We start from the raw sequence: 27,199 nt of genomic DNA on the forward strand, positions 1-27,199 counted from the left end.
GTGATCAGGTTTCCTTAGTTAGGTTCAATCTCTTTCTTCATGTCCAAATTGCTACAATGTTCTTGCACTGCAAAATATTTTCACAATCTATTTGCCTGTTAAAACAACCACACTTGTATACTGACATAATTTGCTTTACTCATCTGATAGTCCCTCAACTCTATTCCCTTTACTTCTTTCATAGCTTCTTAAAGGCCTGTGACTTTTTTCTTAAAGTTTCCAGTGTGCAATACAGTACCTGCCCCAAGGCTAGGAGAAAAACAAACCATTGAGTTGTTTATAATTGTTCCTTTTGTTTTCCTGAAATTGTTTTGACACTAAAGAACACCAAGAAAGAAAAACATACTCTATTTCATGATGTGATCAATGTACCTTTCAACATTTTGGCACATATGCTAGATTCATTAAACTACTTTTGACAGCCCCTTCTGGTGTGAAATTAGAATCTATATTATTAAATACATATATATTAAACATTTAATAACTTTCAATATTGTATTAAATACTTTATATAGCTTTGAAAACTGCTTATTTTTCCATTTAATATCCCTAAGATGGCAGCTCACAGTATTTAACAAGTATACTTTCATAATAAATTAATTCAGAGCAAAAAAAGTAAAAATTCTGAGTAGAAAATTTGCAATTTATAGCAATTACTAGAAGAACAAAGGAAGAAGAGAACATACTTTTATTTCTATTTTTAAATGAAATCCATGCACAAAGTTTGACAGCAAGTCAGGAAGAGGACAAACCCCAGAAATTGAGAGGTAGTTTACAGTTCATTTTTATCTTTTATTTGGTCCTTTTTTCTAAAAATGTATAATTTCTTTTATCACATCTGTTATATGCTATTACAATGTCAGTTATTTTAAAAAGCATTAACATTTATTTCAATGGGAAATCGAGTGCACATCTCCCCTCATCACCCAGATGCATGTAACAATTACATATGACAAGTAGACTATACTGCTGTAGAGAGAAAACAATTAATTTACAAATGCCCAAAGTCAATGTCTCCAGTCAGGGATTCTTCATTTTAGGTTATTACAAACTGTCTGACAGGTTTCCTCATTATGCATTTCATAGGTTTGTCCTTAGACTTGATAATGAGGACTAAACTACAGAAAGGCTTTTCATATCCATTACATTTATTATATCACTCTCATGTATTCTGGTGAGCTTTGGTTTCAGAAACATGCAAATCTACTTCCTAGGGGTTCTCTTCAATATGAATTTTATAATGATTAGTAAGAGATGACCTGTGATTGAAAAGTTTCCCGCATGTATTACATTCATAGGGTTTCTCTCCAGTATGAATTCTCTGATGGGCAATACGTGATGAGCTTTGTCTAAAAGTTTTCCCACATGTATTACATTTGAAGGGTTTCTCTCCTGTATGAATCCGCCTATGTTGAATAAGAGCTGAACTTTGGCCAAAAGATATCCCACAGTCTTCACATCGATATGGTTTCTCTCCAGTGTGAATTCTCTGATGATTACTAAGGGATGAGTTACATCTGAATGTTTTTCCACACTCATTGCATTTATAGGGTCTTTCTCCAGTGTGCATTCTTTGATGTTGAATGAGAGCTGAACTTTGTCTGAAGGCTTTCCCACACACTTTACATTTACATGGTTTCTCTCCAGTATGAATTCTTTCATGAATAATAAGTGTTGAGTGGGAACTTAAGGCTTTACCACATTCATTACAATTATAAAACTTCTCACCAGTATGAATTATTCGGTGTCTATTAAGTCGTGAAATAGAAGTGAAGCCTTTTCCACATTCATTACATCTGTAAGGCTTTTCTCCAGTGTGAATTCTTTCATGTTGAATAAGAGATGCACTCTGACTGAAGGCTCTCCCACACTCACTACATTTAAAAGGTTTCTCTCCTGTGTGAATTCTCTGATGATAACGAAGGGATGAACTAGACTTAAAGGTATTACCACATTCATTACATAAGTAGGACTTTTTTCTGGAATGAATTCTCTGACATCCAGGAAGGGATGTACTGCAACTAGATGCCTTCCTACCTGGATTATATTTATAGGGGTTTTCTCCAGCATGGATTTTTTGATGTATAAAAAGGCCTGATCTTCTGCTGAAGGATTTACCACATTCTTTACACCTATAGGATTTCTCCACAGTATGTGTTCTTAAGTGTTTATAAAGGGATGTACTGAGAGTGAAGGCTTTCCCACATTCTTTACATATATAGGGTTTCTCTCCAGTATGAGTTATTTGATGTTGAATAAGTGCTGAACTTTGGTTAAAGGCTTTTGAACAGTCTTTACATTTAAATAATTTCTCTCCACTGTGGTTTTTCTCATGTTTACGAAGCGACGAAGTATTTATGAAAGTTTTCTCACACATACTACATTTATAACGTTTCCCAGCTGTGTTGGTTTTTTGTTGATTAAATAAACTGAAATTTTGTTTGAAGCTGTTTCCTTGTATTTCACATTTTGGTGGGGCTTTCTCTCTTGGGATCACCTGCTGCCTAAAAAAGACTGACTTTGGGCACAAGTTTTGCCCAAATTGAGTATTTTTATGTTTTCTCTCTATAGTGAGGATTTTCCTGTGAGTGACTGAAACTATCTGTACACTTTCTTTTTTCTCCTGCTTTTTCTCTAATCTGCCTTCATATCTGCAGGGTTTTTCTGATTTGAAGTCCCAGGGTCCACTCCTTTTGGATCTTTTCATTATCAGTTCCTGAAATGAACGATCTTGTGTTTGAGTTGACTTTGTGGTTTTATAACTGTTCTTCCATCCTGGAGAGGAAAGAAAAAACTGAAAATGTTTCATGTGATACAGCATTTGGCTACTAAATGTATAGACTGAATACTGATGGTATTCAAATAAGGTCTCAATATCTGGCCAAAAGATAATAAGAAAAACTTAGGAGTTTTAATTAAGCAGTACAGAGAAATAAGCCAACACAAGCTGAGAACAAGAGGGAGGAGAAAATACTAAACAAACCCATTTAAAGAGTGTGAGTGTAAGAGTGACCAGGAGAATCAGTTAATGGGAAAATGGAGAAGGATTAAAAGGGGAGCCATAAATTGGAAAAGGCAGTCTGGGATCAGAGTCCAAAGCCCATGACAGAATTTTAAATTATCTTCACGAGATTTCTCTTACTTGTATAATCATTCATAATCTGGAAAGTCTTCATCCCTTTTCCCTCATGCCAAATTCCTTTGTATCAATCAGAGTCCATTCAAAAGTTAACTGAGTGTTTTTAATTGTTTTGTAGAAAATAATAATATTTATTGTTAATTGGAGGATAACTGCTTTACAATAGTGTTGGCTTCTGCCATACAACAACATGAATCAGCCATAAGTATCCACATGTCCCCTCCCTCTTGAACTCCTTCCCCAACTCCCACCCCATCCCACTCCTCTAGGTTGTCAGAACACCAGGTTGAGCTCCCTGTGCCTATAGCAACTTCCCACTGGCTATTTTACACATGGTAATCTACATACGTTAATGCTACTCTCTCAATTTGTCCCACCTCCTCCTTCCCCTGCTGTGTACAAAGTCTGTTCTCCATGTCTGCATCTCTCTTCTTGCCTTAAAAATAGGTTCAATAGTACCATTTCTCTAGATACCATATATATATTATTAATATATATTAATGCACCAATGCATAAGTATACTTTATTATTATATTAATATTAATAATATATTGATTGATAATTATAAAATATAATTAATATCAATATATTAATACACATTAATATATTATATGTAACATACAATGTATCAATATATAACATATATTAATACATATTAATATATGTTAATTACTGTATATTAATATGCTATATATTTATTTATATTTATAATTATATTGATATTAATAATATATTAATAACTAAATGTGTCAATATATTAATATACATTATTATTAATATATATTAACACATTATAATGCATATATATATATGCATTAATATATTAAATTTATTTTTCCCTTCAGATTTATTTCATTCTGTATTATAGGCTCTAGGTTCATCCACCTCATAAGAACAGACTCAAATGCATCCCTTTTATGGCTGAGCAGTATTTCATTATGTATATGTACCACAACTTCTTTATCCATTCATTTGTCGATGGACATCTAGGTTGCTTCCATGTCTGAGCTACTGTAAATAGTGAACATGGGGTACTGTGAGTTTACAGTCCCTTCCTCTTATTATAGGCACTCACCATGGCACTAAAATATATATATATATATATTCTATACATGTAATTATACTTATCTATCTACCTATATCTAAATATATTTCACTTTCCTTTTCTATCCTAAGTATTCTTTGCAAGCAGATTAGCATTCTCTTTTAACCTACAGATCCTCCTAATGGCATCTGAATTATATACAAAATGTTTTATTAATCTTCCTCAACAAGTTATATATAAATTTTTGAACAATGTCAAATAGTTTCAATAACTTATATATTAATTTCACACACACACACACGATTCAAACACTTGTAGCAGTTGCCTCCAGGATAGTACATTATACAAGTAATGAGAGGGTTTCAGAGCCACTTCAAACAGGAAGGAATTAGATCAATCTACTGAGGTAACAACAGGTAGGCATGAAACTAAAGGTTGCAAGATAGAAAAGTAACCTTGCTAATGATTCAAGCAAGAGAGGCTATGCAAGCAACATACAAAAGAGTTAAAGATCAAATATAAAAAAGGTAAAAAGGGCTAACATGATAACATGGTAAAGAACAGAATTAAGTTAAATAAATTTTAATTGGGTAAGGATCAATTAATTGAATATTAAATTTTGCCAGGGGAACAGGTATACATAGAGTTATTTATTTTCTCCTGGGTTAGAGTAACCATTTCAAGGGTTCCTCTGCATCTTACTGTATTTTGACATTTCTACTTGACATTCACAATCTGTGTACAGATTGTCTCTGCTTGGTGAACATAATATAGTCTGCTTTTCTCTTTTCTTCTACCAGAGTTAACTTCTCAGTTTCCTTCATGGGTAACTTCTATTCCCCCTTTAAAAATTGCTTTCTCTAGAGTTTGGGATTTTTTTCCCTTCACTCTACACATTCTCTTTGACTAATTTTATATGCACCCATCTTTACTATTTCTTTTCCTCTTTTCCAAGGCACTGGTATTTGCCATGCAGAGCAAGTGAGAATAACACTCATTAAAAAACAACAACTAAGTATCAATAAATCATTCATTCAATTAGGGACCACATCTTCTGGAGAAGCCCACAGTGTGTATTTAGTGTAATAATAGCTTCTTTTCACTTAGCCAATCACAAAATCTTTCTGCTGTTTCAAAATCTCTCTCATGTTTCCTATTTACTGTTATGGAAAGAAGAGTTTTTTTTTTTTTTTTTTTTTTCTGTTCATACCCTCCAAGTTCCTTGTCCATCTAAATCTTGCTAAATATCAACTTTCAATAAGATTATTTGGGTAGAAGAGTGGGAGGCAGTCATAAAACTAGAGTACTTTCCTGTTGGTTGCAGGCTACATGTGCTGGGGAAAAGACAGAAAGATTCCAAAATTGTGGACTGTCATTTATAATGTAAAGTTAGAGACCCTGCCTTAGTTAGAGACCTAGACTTCCCTGGTGGCTCAGACGGTAAAGCGTCTGCCTACAATGTGGGAGACCTGAGTTCAATCCCTGGGTTGGGAAGATCTCCTGGAGAGGGAAATGGCAGACCACTCCAGTACTCTTGCCTGGAAAATCCCATGGACGGAGGAGCCTGGTAGGCTATAGTCCATGGGGTCGCGAAGAGTTGGACATGACTGAGCGACTTCACTTTCACCTTTACATAGGTCTGTATGTAAAGACTGCTGTTTTATGACCAACAAGTTTACTAGAGCTCTTGAGCACTGGACTCGGGTACCTAAATGGTACTCTGCTTCTCACGCTTTAATGTTTCTACCATAGTATCCTAATTCTGGTGGCTAAGTGGTAAAGAGTCCACCTGCCAATACAGGAGATGTGGGTTCGATCCCTGGGTTGGGAAGATCCTCTGGAGAACGAAATGGCAACGCACTTCAGTTATTCTTGCCTGGGAAATCCCTTGGACAGAGGATCCTGGCAGGCTGCAGTGCTTGGGGGTCACAAAAGAGTTGGACACAATTGGTCAACTTAACAACAACCAACACCACTTCTAGACTTCAGTCAGTTCAGTTGCTCAGTCATGTCCAACTCTTTGCGACTTCATGGACTGCAGCACGCCAGGTTACCCTGTCCATCACCAACTCCTGGAGCTTGCTCAAACTCATGTCCATCGAATTGGTGATGTCATCCACCTGTCTCATCCTCTGTCGTCCCCTTCTCCTCCTGCCTTCAATCTTGCCCAGCATCAGGGTCTTTTCTAATGAGTCAGCTCTTCACATCAGGTGGCCAAAGTATTGGAGTTTCAGCTTTCGCATCAGTCCTTCCAATGAATATTCAAGGTTGATTTTCTTCAGGATAGATTGGTTGGATCTCCTTGCTTTCCAAGGGATTCTCAAGAGTCTTCTCCAACACCACAGTTCAAAAGCGTTGATTCTTTGGCACTCAGCTTTATAGTCCAACTCTCACACCCATACATGACTACTGGAAAAACCTTAGCTTTGACTAGACAGACCTTTGTCAGCAAAAGTCTCCGCTTTTTAATATGCTATCTAGGTTGGTCACAGCTTTTCCTTGAAGAAGCAAGCATCTTTTAATTTCTTGGCTGCAGTCACCATCTGCAGTGGTTTTGGAGCCCCCCAAAATGAAGTCTCTCACTGTTTCGATTGTTTCCCCATCTATTTGCCATGAAGTGATGGGACTGGATGCCATGATCTTAGTTTTTAGAATGCTGAGTTTTAAGCCAAATTTTTCATTCTCCTCTTTCACTTTCATTCTTCTTCACTTTCTGCCATAAGGGTGGTGTCATCTGTTTATCTGAGGTTATTGATATTTCTCCTGGCAATCTTGACTCCAGATTGTGCTTCATCCAGCCCAGCATTTTGCATGATGTACTCTGCATATAAGTTAAATAAGCAGGGTGACAATATACAGCCTTGACGTACTCCTTTCCCAATTTGGAACCAGTCCATTGTTTCATGTCTGGTTCTAACTGTTGACCTGCATCTTGACCTGCATACAGATTTCTCATGAGGCAGGTAAGGTGGTCTGGTATTCCCATCTCTTGAAGAATTTTCCACAGTTTGTTGTGATCTACACAGTCAAAGGCTTTGATGTAGTAAATAAAGAAGTAGATGTTTCTCCTGGAACTCTCTTGCTTTTTCGATGATCCAGTGGATGTTGACAATTTGATCTCTTGTTCCTCTGTCTTTTCTAAAATCCAGCTTGAACATCTGGAAGTTCATGGTTCACATACTGTTGAAGCCTGGCTTGGAGAATTTTGAGCATTACTTTGCTGGCACGTGAGATGAGTGTAATTGTGTGGTAGTGTGAACATTCTTTGGCATTGCCATTCTTAGGGATTGGAATGAAAACTGCCCTTTTCCAGTCCTGTGGCCACTGCTGAGTTTTCCATATTTGTTGGCACTGCTGAGTTTTCTGCATTTGCTGGCATATTGAGTGCAGCACTTTCACAGCATCATCTTTTAGGATTTGAAATAGCTCAACTGGGATTCCATCACATCCACTAGCTTTGTTTGTAGTAATGCTTCCTAAGGCCAACTTGAGTTCACATTCCAGGATGTCTGGCTCTAGGTGAGTGATTATAGCATCATGGTTATCTGGGTCATGAAGATTTTTTTGTATAGTCTTGCTCTCTGCCAATTCAGTCTCCACACTGTAACAGAGTAATCTTTCTAAAATTCACATTTTACCATGCTACAAACTTCCTTAAGATCCTCCAACTTATCTTCAACTTATAAGGTACACAGTACTTAACATGGTGAACAAAGTTTGTCATGATCTAACCTTTGCTCAGCTTGGAACTCATCTCCTTTCCCTGGCTTCTTGCCAGGTATGCTGAACTACATGCAATTTCCGGAGCCCTACATTTTTGTTTTTTTGTGTGTGTGTGTGTGTTATCTTTGCATATGCTGGAGACATCTTTTCCATTCCCAAATACTTAGTAAGTGCCTACTATGGGCCAGGTAAAGTTCTAGGGAATGTAGAGAATGTGATGACTAAGAATTTCAGTCTTTAAGGAGCTTATACCTTGGTTTTGTGTTTTGTGTTGTGTGTGTGTGTGCAGGGGGAAGGTGTGACAAATAATAAGTAAATAAATGACAACCATATGGATGTGTGAAGCACGAGCTTCCTAGGCAAAGCAAACAGCAAATATCAAAGTGTGGTGACTTCTGAGACACAGCAAAGAGGCTGTGTGGCTACTAGAGTGCATTGAGCATGAGAGAAAATGGTAAATAATATTGAAGCAATAGGTAGAGGCAAGTCATATAAGGCCTAACAGGTGATGTAAGGACTCTGGAATTTTATCCTGTGTATGCTGGGAAGTCACAGGCCATTACATCCTCACTTAAGTTGGCTACTGTGTAGAGAACAGTGTTGACACACAAGTAGAAGCAGGGAACAGGGAAGATCACGAGGTTCCTGTAGTTAAGTAGGTGAGAAAGAAGGGAGAGTTATGTGGTGACTGCATTCTTATCACCTACTAACGGAACTGGAATTGCTAGTTGACTGTGTGTGTTAAGAACTAAAAAGTTAACCCTGATTGTGCCAAGATGGAGACTATCTGGGATTTAATAACTACTTTTCATGGAACAGGAATAAAGCCCCACTGGAGTGCACAGCGGAGAAGGCAATGGCACCCCACTCCAGTACTCTTGCCTGGAAAATCCCATGGACAGAGGAGCCTGGTAGGCTGCAGTCCATGGGATCGCTAAGAGTCGAACATGACTGAGTGCCTTCACTTTCACTTTTTACTTTCATGCATTGGAGAAGGAAATGGCAACCCACTCCAGTGTTCTTGCCTGGAGAGTCCTATGGACGGGGGAGCCTGGTGGGCTGCCGTCTATGGGGTCGCACAGAGTTGGACACGACTGAAGCGACTTAGCAGTAGGAGGAGTGCACAGAAGAAACACTGGGAGAAACATCAAGTATAGAAACACTTTTGAAAAGCTTTGTTTAAAGGAGAATAGAAAAACAGATTTGGGCAGTTTTAATTTTTTAATGGAAGTAATTACAGCTACAAGGTTCCATACCAATAACGGGAAACTCATTTCACTCTACTTCAAGTGCCAATACCTTAGTCCAAAATTTATGTTTCCTGCTGAAGGGGACATGAGTCCTGGATTGTGGACATCCTAACTGTTCTTTATGATCTGTTTAAAGTTTCTGGTTAAGTCTACAGATGTGTCTCCTTAAGTGCAGTTCAACTTCTGCTCTTCTCAAGAGTCAAGCCTAGGCCTGAGCTATGTCATAAACGAGGCTATAACTTAGGTCAGAAGTTTAGAGACCAGGTGATTTTGCCAATGACTACCACCCCAACTAAAACCTGTCATTAGGTCTAGATTCTTTTCCCTTGGTGCTTATGAATCTCTGTGCATCTCTCTTCAATCTTCTCTTCCCACATGATTTCATCCACTCCCACACCTCCGATGTCAATGACTATACTGACTCTCAAAACACTTTAGAGAGTTATTTCCAGTTGCCTGCTAGATTTTCCATTTGTGCATTTTTCTTCAAATTCAGTTTGTCCAAATCTGAAACCAGTGCATTCCTTTCAAACTTTTCTTTCTGTGCTTCCTAGGTCTGAATTATATCATAACCTCCTCAGCTCCTTTGCCATAAATTCTTAGTTTCATCTCAGAACCTTCTCTCTCCTGCATTCCATGTCTAGTCAGTCATCAAATTCCCTTAAGTTGTATCACTAAGATATTTCTAACAACCATCATTAATACATCCAAGTTCAGGACCTTCTTACTCTATAGTGACTATTGCTATTGACCTTCAATTTAATCCTTTGATCTGTTTTTCACCTTTCCAGTATTACTTTCTACCAAATTTAACCTTCTTACTATATAGAACTCTTACTTCAAAAAGCATTGATTGTACTTTATTTAACTCATTCTTCAAATTTTTAAAAAGCACCTACAATATGTTAGGCTCTATCCTAGGTACATGATCCACAAGACATTTCAGATCTGGTAATGAAAAGAAACAGTTAACTTCTTGAAGGAGTTCACTGTTTTGCATTAGAGACAAAAAAGGAGTAGGCAATCACATTGCAATGTGATAATTTATACAACAAAAACACAAGACAGAAATGGATTCAAATGTGAGCTTAGAACAGCATCCAAACTACCCTCAGATAGTAGTGAGTGCAAGCAGGGAAGGCATACAGGTGTGGTCAAAAGTTTGGGGAAGAAATGTCTAAAATGGGATTTTAAAGGCTTAGCCATAGGTTAGATGGATGGGGTAGTGTGAAGGCTAAAGGCAGCATTAAAATCTTTGAACCCAAGTCAACTTTCCAGACCTATATCCTTCCCCACCTTATTCTACAGGTGTTCAGATTCAAAATTATTCCTATAAAAATGTCACATGCATTTGAAGTCTCAAGACTTTTCACAGTCAGAGAACTGAGGGAGCTATTTGCTGAGAATTAAACATAATACCACAATGGGGATAGAACTACACATCTGAAAATGTATTCCATAATGCTTATTTGTTCATGAAAAAGAGAAATGCTGTTTTAAAAATTTTGTTGTTTGTAATTCTAATTTTTAAAGCTTTGTATTACAGAAAATGTTCAACACATACAAAAGTAGAGTGAATTGTACAATGAATGACCAAGCCAGCATCGACAATTACTAATGCTGTTACATTCATTACCTTTTTATAGGTAGAATCGTATCACCAAAAAGATGTGTTGAAGTCCTAATTTCCAGTAACTCAGAATATGACCTTATTTGGTAAGAGTAACTTCACAGATTCAATCAAGTTAAGATGAGATGATTAGTGTGGGATCTAATATGACTGGTGTCTTTATAATAGGAAAATTTGGACACAGGCAAGCACAGAAAGATCATGTCAAGATACCCCTGGAAACACCAAATAACAACAGAAGCATAGACTGGAGTGATGCAGCTGCAACCCACCACGAGAAGGTAGGGAGAGGCAAGGAAGGACCCTATCCAGAGTTTCACAGAAAGCATAGTCCCACAAAACTGTGAGACAATAAATTTCTGTTGCTTAAAGCCACACAATCGTGGTACTTTGTTGGAACCGGCTGAGAAAGCCAAAAAGTTCACTCAGGTTTTTCTGTAAGATGTTATGGAAAAGCTCAAATGAACTTTTTGGCCAACCCAATATAACTCCCTTACATCTCTTCCATTAGAGTATGCTAAAGTATGCTAATGCCCTATTATATCACTTCATCAATATTTCAGAACACATTTCTCAAAGATAGGAATTCCACTTGTAAACACAACCACATACTTTTACTATATCCACCAAAATCAACATAACTGTTTGAAGTTATTTTTGCCTGTAAGATAGTAAATGTTCTTTGCTCAAATCCAATGTGCTTCTCAGGGGTGGTTAAAACATCAATAAACAATTCTTGGATACCAACTGGGTGTCCTACAATTCAACTCTAACATTATCTATAATACCTAGTATGCATGCTCAGTCATATCCAACTCTTTGTGACCCCAAGGGCTGTAACCCAGCAGGCTCCTCTCTGTCCATGGAATTTCCCAGGCAGGAATGCTGGAGTGAGTTGCCATTTCCTACTAAAACCTAGAGATAGTATCATAGCCCACAGGTTATGGGCTCAGTTCTATAAGACTTCCCCCTGCCTCCTTCAGACATCTGTCACAAGCCCAGGTTATCATCTGTACTTCTGACCAATTGGCTATAAATCAAAGGTTCCCACAACCCCTTTCTTAGGTTTGATTAATTTGCGATAGTGGCTCATAACTCACTTTTGCTTACTAGATCACCAGTTAATTATAAGGATATACCTTGAGAAGAACCAGATGGAACAGATGTATAGGGCAATGTATGGGGAAAGGGCAGGGAATTTCTATGCCCTCCCCAAGTGAATCACTCTCCCCAAATCTCCACATGTTCAGCAACTCAGGAGCTTTCTGAATCTGTCCTTTTGGGGTTTTATGGAGGCTTCATTACATGGGCATGATTAATTAAATCATTGGCCACTGGCAACCAGTTCAACCTCCAGGCCCCCTCCCCTCCCTGGTGTGAACTAAAAGTTTCAACCCTTTCATCACATGACTGGTCCTGGAAACCAAATCCCATTCTAAGGTAGGGTCCAAGAGAAACATCATTAACATAACAAAGACAACTTTGGGACTCTTATCACCTAGGATTTCCCACAGTTTTAAGAACTGTACCCAGGTTCGGGGTAAAGAATCCTCCTGCCAATGCAGAAGACGCAGGCTTGATCCCTGGGTCGGCAAGATCCCGTGGAGTAGGAAAAGGTAACCCACTCTAGTATTCTTGCCTGGAAAATTCCATGGACAGAGGAGTCTGGTGGGCTGCAGTCCATGAGGTTTCAGACACACTGAGCACTCATGCACCAAATATATATTTTTTATTATAAATCATAACACTGATATAAACCACTACGGATCTTTATTTAAACTGCTGTGATTTAAAGGCAATTGAGATAATTCTTCTCTATGTGACTAAACCAACGACATGATATACTATTAGAGTCATTTGTTTCATTTTGCTTTTAATATTTATGGAACACTTTTTCCAGTTTTATTTAATTCTATCCTTATTCTCTTAATCTTTTTTGTTTTTCTTCTTTCACCTTACAGGTAACCTTTTTTATTGATACATGTGTGCATGCTAAGTAACTTCAGTCATGTCTGACTCTTTGCAACCCTATGAACTGTAGCTCATCAGGCTCCTCTGTCCATAGGATTCTCCAGGCAAGAATACTGGAGTGGGTTGCCATGCCTTCCTCCAGGGGATCTTCCCAACCCAGGGATGGAATTTGTGTCTCCTGCACTGGCAGCTGGGTTCTTTATTGATCTGCTTTTATCTTTTTTTTTTTTTTTTTTTAATACAAGCAAATACACACTTTTTCTTTTTTGGTATCTCCTCTTTTCTTTGCTATCTATGTTTTTCCTCACTTAGTAATATTATCATTCCACAATGGAATTTATAGATATCTCCCCTCATTCCTTTTCACAGTTGCAAAGAATTTCTTGGTGAGAATGTACCCAGTTTATTCAAGCAGATTTCTTTGATGGATAGTTGGATTAACTGGGTTAACATTACCCAAAGCCACACACAATCAAAATCACCTCTTCTGCCTAGAAGAGAGCCAGCCAAGACCACAGAACTACTCCTTAGAGTGAGAAAGCCCTCTATGAACTGACATGCAAAGAGCTTCAATATATACCAAGTGAAAGGGGTAGAATAATGTATGCTGTATAATATAATTGGAGTGGACAAAGGAAAAAAAGAAATATGTATGTATATTTCCATATAAGAGCTCTGCCAGCTGCTGCTGCTACCTCCTCATCACGTCTCACCTTCTATAGTATCCTCCATGTGTTCATTTCCTCATGCACCTCTCATGGGCTCATTTTTGGCTTCTGTTCTTACCACCACTCTCTTTAAGGCAACAATGACCTCCATGTGAAAAAAGCAAGACGTGCTCTTCAGTCCTCACCTAACTCACGTTTCAGCAGCAGCCGAGAGTGACTCCTCCTTTGCACTGAGAAGTTCTTTGCCTAAGCCACAGTAGGCAGCTGCCGGAGTTCTTGGCCTGAGCTCGCCTCCACATTCTCCTCATGGTCCACCAGCCTCAGTTTCCTTTGCAGCTTTTCAGTCTCCTTTGTGCACTCCTTTTCCTCTACCTGATCTTTAACCCTTGGAGTTCCACAGGGTTGAGTCCTAGGCCCCCAATTCTTTTCACTCTGTACCCTTTGCACAGGCCAGGTTCATTTACAGACATATTCTAGGCAAGACTTCTCTATTCTCCATACCTAATTATACAACATCCTACTCAAAACAGCGATTAGATGTCTCAAAGACAGCTCAAATTCAACAGGCCTAAAACTGAATTTATGACTATTCCCTCCTTCCAACCTGTATAACCTATAAATGGCACCAGTTCTGAATCAAAACTTTCAAAGGCATCCTTCATACTTCTCCCTCAGTTAATCGATTACCAAGACTTGTTTCTTCTAACATCTAAATAAGTCTCAAATTCATTTAATTTTCCCCACCTCTACTGATACCATCCTTTATGAGCCTTGACTTCAATGACACTAGACTCCTGAGTTTCCTTCTATAGTACACCTTATTTTTATCATCCCTACAGGTTCATTTCTCTCTACCTAGCCATGAAATGCCAGAGTTTCTCTAGATTGAGTCCTATTCTCTTTCTTGCTCTTGCTGTACCCTGAATCCACTCTACAGGTTAACTCAAACTCAAGCATTGCTTCAATTATCTTTTAGTGACCGAGTCTTCACATTTAATGCTCAGTGTATATTATGAGGGATGGAACTCTAAATCTACTAGGCTATTTAACATCTTCACTTGAATAGCTGGATCAACCAAAAGATGATTCAATTTAATTCATCTAAAACCACATTTATACTAACCCCCAAATCTGATCTCCTAGCACCACTATCTCAGTGAATGATATCACTGTCCATCCCAGAATAGGCCACAAACCAAGCGAAGCATCCTTGACAACTCCATCTCTTCTATCTTCCATATCCGATCCATCTCTAAGTCCTGCTGCTTTTATCTACCAAATACCTCTGAAATTGGTTCCCTTTTTTCCTAGCTCTGTCACCACTACCTAACGAAGTTATTCATGGATTCACTAACTGGGAGCTGACTCTAACCAAGCACTACTTTAAGTACTGAGGAGATGGGAACAAATAAACAGACAATCCAGCATAAGGGAACTTACAATCCAGCATAAGGGAACTTACAGTCCAGAGTAAGAGCAGATAATACATAAATATGTACTGTTTTGCAGTGAGGAGTACTCAGAGAAAATAAAGTATGGTGAAGGAAAAAAGAATGTGGAGGATAAAAGACCATGTTCAGATGAGCTGTGACTAATTGATAAAGTGCAAACTGAGCAGAAACCTATATAGTACAAGGAAGTGAGTCATACGGGCTCCTGGCTGCCAGGAAGAAAAATGGTCCAGGAGAGGAAAAAGCAAGTGCAGAGGCCCTGACGTGGGAGCCTGTTTGGCCTGCCTGACAAACTACAAAGAGACCAGGGTGGTTAGAGTTCTCCAATACAGGGCAGAGAGGAAAGAGATGAAGGTGAAAAGGCAGCCAGAACCAGACCACAGAGGCCTCTGAGGGCCATGCTGGGGGCTTTATATTGTGTTCTATGTGACAGAAGCCACAAGAGGCTTGGGCATGACAGTAAGATAACCTGATCTACATTTTAAATAAACCATTCTAGCAGCTACAAGGAAAAAAGATATTGGTGGCAGGAGGTGAGGGCAGGGGACAAGCACAAGACTAACTTAAACATATTAAACACACTTTCACCTTGTAAGGAATCCACTGTTTAAAACCACTGCATGCTCTTTAATTAGATTGCTGCTATATCCTCTACAGCACTTCTCTGCAAATTAGAAAAAGACCTCTCCTCTCTGTGCAGATGCAGCCCCAACAAATCTCAGCAAGTTGAAGGCAGCCCACAAATGACTGCTCAGCTGACCATCTGGCCAGGTTCAATCTGCCCTGAATTCTTGCATAAATACAACAAAGGAAGAGAAAAAAAACAAAGAAAAGCACTTTCTCATTGGAGGGAATTGTTTACCCAGATCATCATTGGGTTTTTAAATTTTCGAATTAAAGAATATTTTTACATTGGGTGTAAACCAAACTCATGAGATGTTCAAGTTGATTTAATCACATTATTCCTGTATGTGTGTGTATATATATATACCACTGCATGCTACAGCAACAATCTAATGAGACTGCTCCCTGAAAGGAAAGCTATGACAAATCTAGACAATGTAGCCCATATAGTCAAAGCTACAGTTTTTCCAGTGGTCATGTATGGATGTGAGAGTTGGACCATAAAGAAGGCTGAGTGCCAAAGAATCGATGCTTTCAAACTGTGGTGGTGGAGAAAACTCTTGAGAGTCCCTTGGACAGCAAGGAGATCAAACTAGTCAATCCTAAAGGAAATCAACTCTGAATATTCACTGGAAGGACCAATACTGAAGCTGAAGCTCCAATACTTTGGCCACCTGATGCAAAGAGCCGACTTAATGGAAAAGACCCTGATGCTGGGAAAGATTGAAGGCATAGGAGAAGGCGATGGCAGAGGATGAGATGGTTGGATGGCATCACTGACTCAATGGACATGAGTTTGAACAAACTCTGGGAGATAGTGGAGGACAGAGGAGCCTGGCATGCTGCAGACCATGAAGTCAAAGAGTCAGACACGACTGAGTGGCTAAACAACTATTATACACACATACACACATATACATAATATTTCAGAAAACTGATTATAGACTTTGGACTCATTTCTTAAGGAAGAGACTCAGATGAGATGTGTACCTTTTGAGCCATTCCCTCCTATCTCTCAATATAAAACATATGGATCCAAGGATGACAGTTTGTTTTCCCTTTTTGTTTGTTTTTCCTATTTATGAATAGTTTTGAAGTGAAAATAATATTTTAAAAAACATATTTGCAGGCAACTAGAGATCCTAGGCAGAGAAGGCAATGGCACCCCACTCCAGTACTCTTGCCTGGAAAATCCCATGGATGGAGGAGCCTGGAAGGCTGCAGTCCATGGGGTTGCTGAGGGTCGGAGACGATTGAGCGACTTCACTTTCACTTTTCACTTTCATGCACTGGAGAAGGAAATGGCAACCCACTCCAGTGTTCTTGCCTAGAGAATCCCAGGGACGGAGGAGCCTGGTGGGCTGCCGTCTATGGGGTTGCACAGAGTCGGACACGACTGAAGTGACTTAGCAGCAGCAGCAGCAGCAGAGATCCTAGGAGTCCTACCTTGGAAGCATAAGCTTTTCTGTCACTGGTTGTTCAAAGGGTTGGTTTTTGGCTTTGGTTTAGAGTTAATAATCGAAGTGCTTCCAAGAACATCCAGGTCCTTAACCTGAGCTCACAGGGAAGTGAGTTCCTCTTGGAAGGAAATTGTTCCGAGGGTACTTTAGCCGAGGAAGATGGGGGATTCACCAGGGGTGCAGGAGGGACACGACACATGCCAGCACTCCCAGGACACCCCATCTGACTGTCACCTTTGACCAAAGAGAGGAAGTTCATTGCATCAAGAGAAACGCACACACTGGTTGGCTCTGACGTCTTTACTCCCTCCAGACACCCACTCAGAGTTTTCCTCCAACATCCCAAACCTGAGAAGGACTCCAGATCTCTGCTAGGTGGCCTTGGGGTCTCTCTGGACAGCTTTGGACTCCAGTCATACTTTCTATTCAGTTTAATCCAACTAATACTTCACTCAGGAAGGGGGACTCCTCATGGATCAGAGTCTCCTGAGGTGAAGGGAAAGGGAACAATTCTTCCTTTTCTTCCTCTGATCTTTCATGCCAGACTCGGCCCACACCTCACAGTGGGACTGATATCCTTCCTAACTCTTCACTGGTTCCTTGCTGCCTGAATTCTCTGTTTACTCTGTGGTGGTCTCCAGGAATTCCCACAAAATTAGTGTATTTCTCCCAAATGACAGTTATAAGATATAAACAGAGACAAGTGTGGTTTCCAGCTCAAAAGATCTCACCTTGTACAATCTCACTTTAGGAAGAAAGTGTTCTAAAGGTGTGTGGGCTTTAGGGATGGATATAGCCTGTCCTGCAGTCCATCTGCTGGTGACTTCTTCTCAGGCTCAATCACAGATTCTTCCTTCTTAACCCATCTCATAAACACTGAGGTTTCCTAAGACTCTTGTCTGCTCCTCTATTCCTTTACCTGCACAGTTAAAGACTTCAAATGCCACCTTTGCACTGACGCCTCCCTGACCTCCCTGTTCAGTTCCAACCCATAAATTCTTTTACAGCTGTTTACCGGTAACCTGTACCTGTATTTTGCTCACATCTCAAATGAAACCCATCCCATACCAAACTTGTCCTATACCGTTAAAAAAGGGGCCCCTATTTTTTCCTCCTGAACCCACTGCATGTGCCTTCTAGGTAATGTCTTGCCTACATTATGCAATAATCTCCAGAAGGTTCCCACCTCTAGTTTTTCCTCACTTCAAATCTAAGCCCAACAATGTTTCTGAAGTGACCATTCTTATTAAATTCAAATTACAAAATAAGGACTTAATATATTCTCTGTGAAAATTTTAATTATATTACATGTAAATAAAGTCGTTTTTCATCATGTCCATTCTCAATCCTAATCCAAATGGAACTAGTTACCAGGTTAGGTGTCCCCTGACTTTTCTCTCAGGACTTAGACACCTAGTATGCATACAGACAAACATACATGTAAGTTTCTCTAGACATAAATGGTGACATGTCATAATCATGCTCCATGATGCGCTTTTTAGTCCCTTACATGCCTTGGAGCTCTGCCTCCACCAGTGCTCTTGCTTTATGACTGTGGTGTTATCTGCCAGTGTAGGTGTGCTCAGCGTCTTTAGGTATGATTTTACCGAAGGTTATCTATAGTGTCTCAGACTGAGGCCATTTTTTCTAGAATATGAAGGACTATATAATTCTTCAGTTTAAAATCCTTGAATTTTTTCCAGTCAACCATGGACAGCTCCCATCCCTAAGAACTGAACCAAAGCGCTTCATAGTGTGGCCCCCACCTGGCTTTCTAATCTATTTCCTTCCTCATCTCTTTCTTTTCCCATGATCCTGGGCTTCAGTCAGAATGAATCTGCTGCAGTTCCTTCAATACACTAAGCTTGCTGAATGAATACTTAAAAATGCGGCTCTCCTCTGAAACAACAGGAAAGAATAAGAAAAAAGATCCTGAGAGATTCACCTGTGAAGTATCAGAGAAACAGAGGAAGCTTGCAAGTGGGGGCCTTGGCATCCCTTCTCTACCACTTCTTGAGCACTGAGAAGCCAGAAAAACTTCCCTGACCAACATCTTCAAGTCACACACCCACTCATTTACCAGACTGCTGCCTGCAGAGATTCCCCACCCACTCACCTAGAGAGGAGCCTCCAGGGCTTTCTTTCTCTACCTTCCAGGGATCTTCTCCTTGCTGCAACAGGGAGATCACTTTGGGTTTGGGAAATAGGTGTCCTGCTCATAGAGCAAAAAAGAAAACAAAAAGACTTGATTTTGCCTTGATGCAAAGAAGAATCTGAAATCTGAGTAGAAAACTCAAAGGATGATACAAAGAACTTCTGTGGGGTGTTTGGGTTGTGACCCACGATGTGAGGGCGTATGTTAGGGCAAAGGCAAGGGACAACGCAACATTTAGTTGTATGTCAGTGAGGCATGATACTTGTACAGCCTTGATTAATAGGGAAAACAGTTTTCTATACAAGAGGGAATATGCATATACTCTTAAATGCATTGTTATACATACAGACTAAATTAACATTTGTAACAGGTATCTATGGAAAGGATTATGTATCAAGAAGCTTGTCTAAAATGAGAAAACACTATCTGACCCCTTTGAAAGATGGCAGCGGTCAGCAAACTATGGGTCTCATATGCCAAATCTAGACTACCATCTGTTTATGTATGGCTCTTGAGCAAAGAATGGTTGAAAAAAAAAGAATATGTTAGAGAGACCATATATGGCCCACAAAATCTAAAATACTTACTCCCTGGCCCTTTAAAGAAAAAGTTTGCTGACCCCTGTAAAAGAGAATTGAGAAAAGCAAGTGTTGGGTCAAAGAAGAGGGTTGAGGGATGCTCTGCTAAGAGATGAGCAAACACATCAAAGCTCAGTCTCAGAGGGAAAACAAGGGAAGTGCCTACAATGAGGGAATTTCTAATGTGCAGCTCTGTAGACTGTCCCATCCAAGGGGCAATTCCATGCCTGTGAGGGGGAAAAAGTTTTTCGGATTTATTTATGGAGATCCAATTTGTACAGTGCTAAGGCAAAACAAAACAAAACAAACAAAAAAAAACCTCAGATAAAGTTTTTAAATGACCCAGGGCTTTTATCCAGGGAATCAGGTACTGAGGTATCCAGATTTCTGAATTCTGTATCTACAGGGGAAATTTCCTTACCCAAGGAGACAAGATTATTATAGTTCTCCAGCATCACATCTTGGTACAAGTTTCTCTGAGGAGGAGCCAGCTTTCTCCACTCATCCCGTGTAAAGAGCACAGCCACATCTTCGAACGTCACTGACACCTGTAGAGACAAGCCATCCCAGCTCAGCCAGGACCACCCATCACACAGGGTGAAAAAGGTGGCAGTGGGTAGTAGATGGGCTACCATGAAATGCTTCTATACTATTCTGGGTTGTAAAACTTCCAGATCATTTGTTTAATGAACAATTGACTTGTGACAAATATATACTGAGTAGCATGAAGTATGAACCAGGCCCTGTTAACCACTACAAAAGATGTGTGGAGGTATTAATGCCATTAGTTGGAGTGTCAATTAGAATAATCTTTCTGATGGCAATTTGATAACACACATTACAAGCTTTAAAATGTGCATATTCTTTAATGCTCCAATTACTGTATTTGTTTGATAACGAACAGTGAACAAAAATGTACATAAAAGGATGTTTATCATCGTCCTAATAACAGCAAAGAAATGGAAACAGAAATAATCACTGAGAGGGATTAGTTTACATAACTTAAGGCACTATCTTTGTGCTCCCTGAAACTTGAAGACAGTAACAATGGAAAGTAAAACAGCTATCATTTATTGAAAGCTTTTTTCAGGCCAAGTACTATTCTTAGAGCTTTATATTAATCTTTAGTATAAACCTTTATTTTGTCTTCACAGCAACCCTATGAAACTGTCTCCATTTTACACATGAGAAAGCAAAGGAGAAATTTACCCAAGTCACACAGTTGGTATGAAGGAAACATCACTCTCTTGCAAGTCTCTTCGACTCTAAATACAGTACTATTTCACTTTTGACACCAGATGTGGGGGGTTTTCCATACACCAAGCAATTGTGCAACACCAGCTGGGTGTCTTACAAGGATACTCAATTCTGACACTGAGGATAGTGTCAGATCCACAGGTTAAAGGGTCAGTACCACAACACTGGCCCCTCTTCAGTGTCAATCACAAGTCCAGGTTGTTACCTGTGTTTCTGACTGACTGGCTATAAATTGGAGGTTTCCACAACCCTCTCCTAAGGTTTGATTAATTTGCCAGAGTGGCTCACAGAACTCAGGAAAACATTTATTTACTAATTACTGGTTTATGATAAAAAGAATGTAACTCAGGAACTGGCAGATGAAAGAGATGTACAGGGAGGGGGTGCACCATGGATTTGCCATTCTCTCTGACTCTTTAAATGTTCAACAACCTGGGAGAACTCTGAACCCTTTTGGATTTTCATGAAGGTTCATTACATAGGCATGAGTGATTAAATAATTGACCATTAACAACTGATTCAACTTTCATCTCCTAGGGTGGTGGTGGGTATAGGGGGCAGGACTGAAAGTTCCAACCCTTTAATCGAGGTTCCCTGGCAATTAGTCCCCATCTTTAGGTGGGGTCCAAAAGTCACCTCATTAACTCTGGTGTGAATGAAAGGGCTTGTTATGAATAACAAAGTACATCCATTTTGCCTTCATTGCTCTGAAGTAATTTCAGGGATAAAAATCATTTATTACTAATCCCTTAGGAAATCACAAGGGTTTTGGAAATTATTTGCCAGAAACAAGGACAAAGACCAAATATATACTTCATATTATAAGTCACAATATCACAGCTGGTCAGTGGTAGAGATAGAATTCCAATCCAGGGAACATCCAAGGCTTCATACTTAACCACTCTGCAAAACTTCTTCTCAACGCCTATCTAACAGGGTTAAGAAATAAATGAGATAATCCATACAGTGAAGATAAACAGTATTGATGTAACGCAACAATGTGAATGTATTTAATGTCAATGAATTATATACTCAAAAATGGTTAAAGTGGTAAATTTAATCTTATGTATATATTATCACAATGAAAAATTAAAAGAGATTAGATCTGGTAGACAGTGCCTGAAGAACTATGGACGGAGGTTCATAACATTGTACAGGAGGTGGCGACTAAAACCATCCCCAAGAAAAAGAAATGCAAGAAGGCAAAGTGGTTGTCTGAGGAGGCCTTACAAATCTGAGAAAAGAAGTGAAAGGCAAAGGAGAAAGGGAAAAATATACCCAACTGAATGCAGAAGTCCAGAGAACAGCAAGGAGAGAAAAGAAAGTCTTCTTAAGTGAACAATGCAAAGAAAAGAAAAATACACACATACATATGTACATAAATAAATAATGAATAAATAAAGGTACATAGAAAATTATTCTGAAGGCTGCATACCAAAGGAATGACCATTATTTTGTCCAGGGGATGTTGGGGTAAGAGTGATTTTACTTTCTTTTTTATATATGTATTTTTTATTTTCTGAATTTTTAAACATTAACATCCAGTGCCATATAATAAGATAATTTATTGGCACAGGGGAGGGATACAAGAAATGATCTTTGCCCTCAAAAGAAATAACAATCCAATTGGCAGACAGGAAAAATGCATGAATAATTTGAGCAATGAAAGAAAAAAGTGTTGCTAGACAAGACTACATACCATTTCCTAGTTTAATCCTCATTTTAGAGATGAGGAACATAAGATCCAGGGCACATACTTTATCCAGGGCAGAGACAAGACAGTAACTGAAGTTTTCTTTTAACCCAGCACTTGGTGGGTATATTCTCTCTCTGGTCTTAAATGTCCTGTCACTGAGTTTTATACACAAGTCCATGTAGTACTGATGTACAGGCAGCAGGTGAGGTTAGGGAGAAAGGTCATACAGGACTTCTACACTGGGACAGAGAAGATTTGGGGCAAGAGAGCAGCTTGGCTCTGCTGGAATGGAATGTGAAAGCCTTAGAAGAAAGCAACCCCAATGTGCAAAGGCAGGTCCTAGCCATAGGCGCAGAAGATCAACCACCACATTTCATGGGTCCAGAAAATATACAATATCCCATTGCAGACAGCTCGGGTAACTTGGGGGTTAGGCTTGCCCTGTGTTCTGAAAAGAGGTACAAGAGGAATGACTGGACAATAACCAACATGAACTTAGAACCTGGGTTTGATTTCAGATTACCTGACTTTGTTGAGCCTCAGTGGCAAGTGTAAAATGGGGGTAATAACTTCTACTTTGCTATAACAGTGAGAATAAAGCTAAAGCCCTTGGGATATTCCCTAGCAACATTACCTATTATGGTTAGATGAGGAAGGACACTGTACAGGCATTTCTATCTACCAACAATAATAGTATCACATATTATATTAATATCATTCAGCCACCACAGCCATCACATGCTGCTGCTGCTGCTGAGTCACTTCAGTTGTGTCCGACTCTGTGTGACCCTATAGACGGCAGCCCACCAGGCTCCTCCATCCATGGGATTTTCCAGGCAAGAGTACTGGAGTTGGGTGCCATTGCCTTCTCCCAACCATCACATACTGAACATCTATTATGTACCTGGCCCTGATCAAAACTTTTTCTACACACTAACTCCCAGGATCCTGTCATCTATGCTAGGAGGTAGGTATGGTTGTTGTTTTCTTTTCACAGGTGAAGAAACTGAGGCACATTAACAGCAACAGAAAAGATGGGCACAAACCTGGCCATACAGCTCAAAAGAACCACTCAGTAATCACTGTATACCCTGCTCTCCACTACTAATATCCTATGGAACTCTCACTGCTGCTTCCTGAGGAGTCTTCTCTCTACTCTTGGAGTCAAGAGACTACTCTATCTATGTCCCCTCCAACATGGTTATCCTTTATTTGCACACTGGCTCACCTGGATGGGGTCCCACTCTCATTTTCACAGCATAAAGATGAAAATGGCAGGTCAAGATCAGTTTTCAAGACAGTGATGGAAACAAGCTGCATGATCCAGAAAGTTAAGAAGGAGAAAAAACTAAAAACTACGGACTGGGCAAAGCCTTGGAAAGTATCATGAGGATTCTCAGGGGTGGAAAGAAAAAGAAAAAGAAAACCATTCTGGCCAAGGGTAGGGAGGGGGACATGAATGAGCAAAGGGAGTATATCAGAAAGGAACTCTGTCAAGAGTGTATGTTTGTTTGTTCTGATCCCAAGTGGTATAAGACATGTGGTATCTTACTTCTCAAACCAGTAATCATATAGTAAATTGAGGTTAATGACTAAAAGAGCACCTATTAGGGAAAAAAAAAAAAAAGAGAAACACTAGACATGGATGCAGAGAAGGCAATGGCACCCCACTCCAGTACTCTTGCCTGGAAAATCCCATGGACGGAGAAGCTTAGTAGGCTCTAGTCCATGGGTTCACTAAGAGTCAGGCACGACTGAGTGACTTCACTTTCACTTTTCACTTTCATGCATTGGAGAAGGAAATGGCAACCTACTCCAGTATTTTTGCCTGGAGAATCCCAGGGACAGAGGAGTCTAGTGGGCTGCTGTCTATAGGGCTGCACAGAGTCGGACACGACTGAAGTGACTTAGTGTCAGCAGCAGACATGGATGGGGATGGGTGGGGTGGGGAGGGGAAGGCAAATATTCTTTGCAGAACCCATCATCCACCATAGTGGACCAGTTGTAAGAATTCTTTCAAGAGAAAAGGACTTGAGCTCCAAATCCTGGCGAAAACTGTATTGGGTAGAGAATTTTACTTTGAGGGTTAAAAACCCCACCTGTCCCTAAGACTTGAGATGACAATGAACTCACCTGAGACCTTGCTTCCCTCTGTTCAGTAGCCATATCTTCTTTCTGGGCAGTGTCCCCTGAGGATGGGTGAAGTCTCCAGAAGCCAGATCTGAGGGAAGACAAAGCGAGCCAGGAGGAAGCCCCTTCTGTTTTCCACCCCTCTGAATCAGCAGCTCTGAATCATTTACACTCCCTGAGAATGATGCCAAGTGTCCACAGAGAAGGAAGTCAGAAGCAGCCAGGGGTAGCAGGACCAGACAGAGGAGCTGGGTCATCCTGTTCCAGGCCCAGCTCTTTCCCTGGCTCAGTGAAAAACGTCCTAGGACTCAATCAGCAGCAGCAGCAACTCCTTGAGCCTCACGAAGTGCCAGGCACTACCTGCATTACTGAGCACGGTTGACACTGTCAGCTCCCATTTTACAGATCAGGAAACTGAGGGCAGAGTGGGAGCAACTTGCCAGGGAGGCTGGCATCTGCTCTAAACTCCGTGCGTGCATATGTGACAACTTTTCTGCATTTCGAGTCTTCCCACCCAACTCGTCCTCCTCCTTGCAAGGAAATAATTTCCAGATTTTTAGAGAAAACTGCTTTGGAAAGGGAAAGTATCAGTACTCCTATGGCGGAGGAGGCTGCTGTCTTGAGAAACGAGGTACAGACAACCAGAGACCTGGATTCCAGTCCTGATTCTGCCACTGGGGGAAGCCGGCGATTCACTTCTCAGGCAAAACAAGCCTGTCACTAGGGAGCGCTGCGGCGATGGTAGGGGAAGGAAATTATTTTCTCACGTTCACTGCCGGCCCAGAGCAATTCAAACGCCGGAAGGAGCCGGGCAGGTAGCGCGAGGGGAACCTATCTGGAGGAAGCAGGAGGACGGCTGAGCCCGGCCAAAAGGGAGGAAGTGTCCGACTTCTGGCGTTCAGGGCACGTCTGTGGGAGGCGGTGGCGTCAGGAGGACAGAGCCCGGATGCCCGGCCCTCGGCCCGCTGGCGCCCACAAAGGCCCAGCTTGCTCCTGCTGGGCCTGTGTCCCGCGCCCCGACGCATCCTCCCGAGGCCGGGTCTTCCCTCCCGCATCCCGCCGACCCTCCGCCGCTCACCTCTCCCAGGCCTCTGGGGTTCCGTGGGCTGCAGGCGGGAGGCTCCGGAACTGCCACAGCCTGACAGCAGCTTGGAGTTTGGACTCGCCCGAGGTGCTGCCTAGGCCAACCTCAGGTCGGGTGGCTGCTCACGCCAGCTGCAAAAGCTGGGCACCCCAAGTAGGTACAGGAGGGGCGGGGCAGGGACTGTCGCTATACCCCTCTGGGAAATGTAGTTCACGTGAGAACCCAAGGATTCTGGGACGTGTAGTTCGCTGAGCTTGTCCGCGAGGAGAGGGCTCGTTGAGCTCCTTACTCGCACAAACCCAGACCCCTGTTCGTCGTCGCGCTTTGTGGGCTGCTGACTCCTGGGTTCCCAGTTCTACCGCGAGGAAACGGACGTTCATCGAGGACAGTGTCTTGTAGCTCTGCATCTGTGTAAATGATAGGTCAAGTAGACCACCTATTTCCCCTAAGGTCTTTCAACAAAATTAGCTGTAAGGGAATTAATGTCTAGGCTACAATTTCCATTGTTCTCCTGAGCGAGGACGGTCCTCTTCTCTTTTAATTCTCTTCAAATAGCCCTCTTCCCAGTCACCAGAGGACTCTTAAAATTATGCAGTGCCCAATGGTGTTAAACTCTCTGGAGTACCACAATCTAGGAATACTGAAATGAGTCTTTTCTAGGAAGACTTCTTCCCTGATTACTGAAAGACCCTACATATGGGACTTCCCTGTCTTCAGTCATGTTTCTCTTAAAAATGGGGTTTACAGGCCCTAAGCGGGAGAAGGTGATGGCACCCCACTCCAGTACTCTTGCCTGGAAAATCCCATGGACGGGGGAGCCTGTTGGGCTGCGGTCCATGGGGTCGCTAAGAGTCGGACATGACTGAGCGACTTCACTTTCACTTTTCACTTTCATGCATTGGAGAAGGAAATGGCACCCCACTCCAGTGTTCTTGCCTGGAGAATCCCAGGGACGGGGGAGCCATCTATGGGGTCACACAGAGTCGGACAGGACTGAAGTGACTCAGCAGCAGCAGCAGGCCCTAAGCAGGCTCTGGAACTAGATACTTATGTGCCAGTTGTGGTAATTTAATAGTGCCTTCTCATCTAGTCGGGGCTTCCCTGATAGCTCAGTTGGTAAAGAATCCGCCTGCAATTCAGGAGACCCTGGTTCAATTCCTAGGTCAGGAAGATCCACTGGAGAAGGGATAGACCACCCACTCCAGTATTCTTGGGCTTCTCTTGTGGCTCAGCTGGTAAAGAGTCCACCTGCAATGTGGGAAACCTGGGTTTGATCCCCGGGTTGGGAAGATCTTCTGGAGAAGGGAAAGGCTACCCACTCCAGTGTTCTGGCCTGGA

The 27,199-nt window shown here is 40.9% G+C and overlaps 2 protein-coding genes across 9 annotated transcripts in view; one reads left to right on the plus strand and one right to left on the minus strand.

Moving 5' to 3' along the window:
* Positions 1-673: 673 nt before the first annotated feature.
* ZNF354A (zinc finger protein 354A) lies at positions 674-25,995 on the minus strand. Of its 6 annotated transcripts, none has more exons than XM_070374180.1 (5): positions 25,856-25,995; positions 24,781-24,868; positions 20,116-20,242; positions 19,078-19,173; positions 674-2,775 (listed from the first exon to the last, which is right to left on the minus strand). In XM_070374180.1, exons 2-5 carry the CDS (start codon positions 24,811-24,813, stop codon positions 1,211-1,213), a joined length of 1,821 nt encoding a protein of 606 aa, XP_070230281.1. In that variant the 5' UTR covers positions 24,814-24,868; positions 25,856-25,995; the 3' UTR covers positions 674-1,210. The 6 variants fall into 6 exon arrangements, with proteins under 6 accessions (XP_070230281.1, XP_070230283.1, XP_070230282.1 ...); XM_070374182.1 differs by having other exon boundaries at positions 24,781-25,612; positions 25,856-25,987; XM_070374181.1 differs by having other exon boundaries at positions 24,781-25,686; positions 25,856-25,987.
* The window catches only part of PROP1 (PROP paired-like homeobox 1), a 30,464-nt gene continuing 29,140 nt past the window's right edge, over positions 25,876-27,199 (plus strand). For 2 of the 3 annotated variants that reach the window (XM_070374188.1, XM_070374187.1), the window contains exon 1: positions 25,876-26,014. The gene's annotated coding sequence lies outside the window, so the exon portion shown is untranslated. The remainder of the gene's footprint in view (positions 26,015-27,199) is intronic. The other variant, XR_011464811.1, reaches the window with a different exon arrangement.

This window comes from Bos mutus, chromosome 7, assembly GCF_027580195.1.
Source record: "Bos mutus isolate GX-2022 chromosome 7, NWIPB_WYAK_1.1, whole genome shotgun sequence".
NCBI lineage: Eukaryota > Metazoa > Chordata > Mammalia > Artiodactyla > Bovidae > Bos > Bos mutus.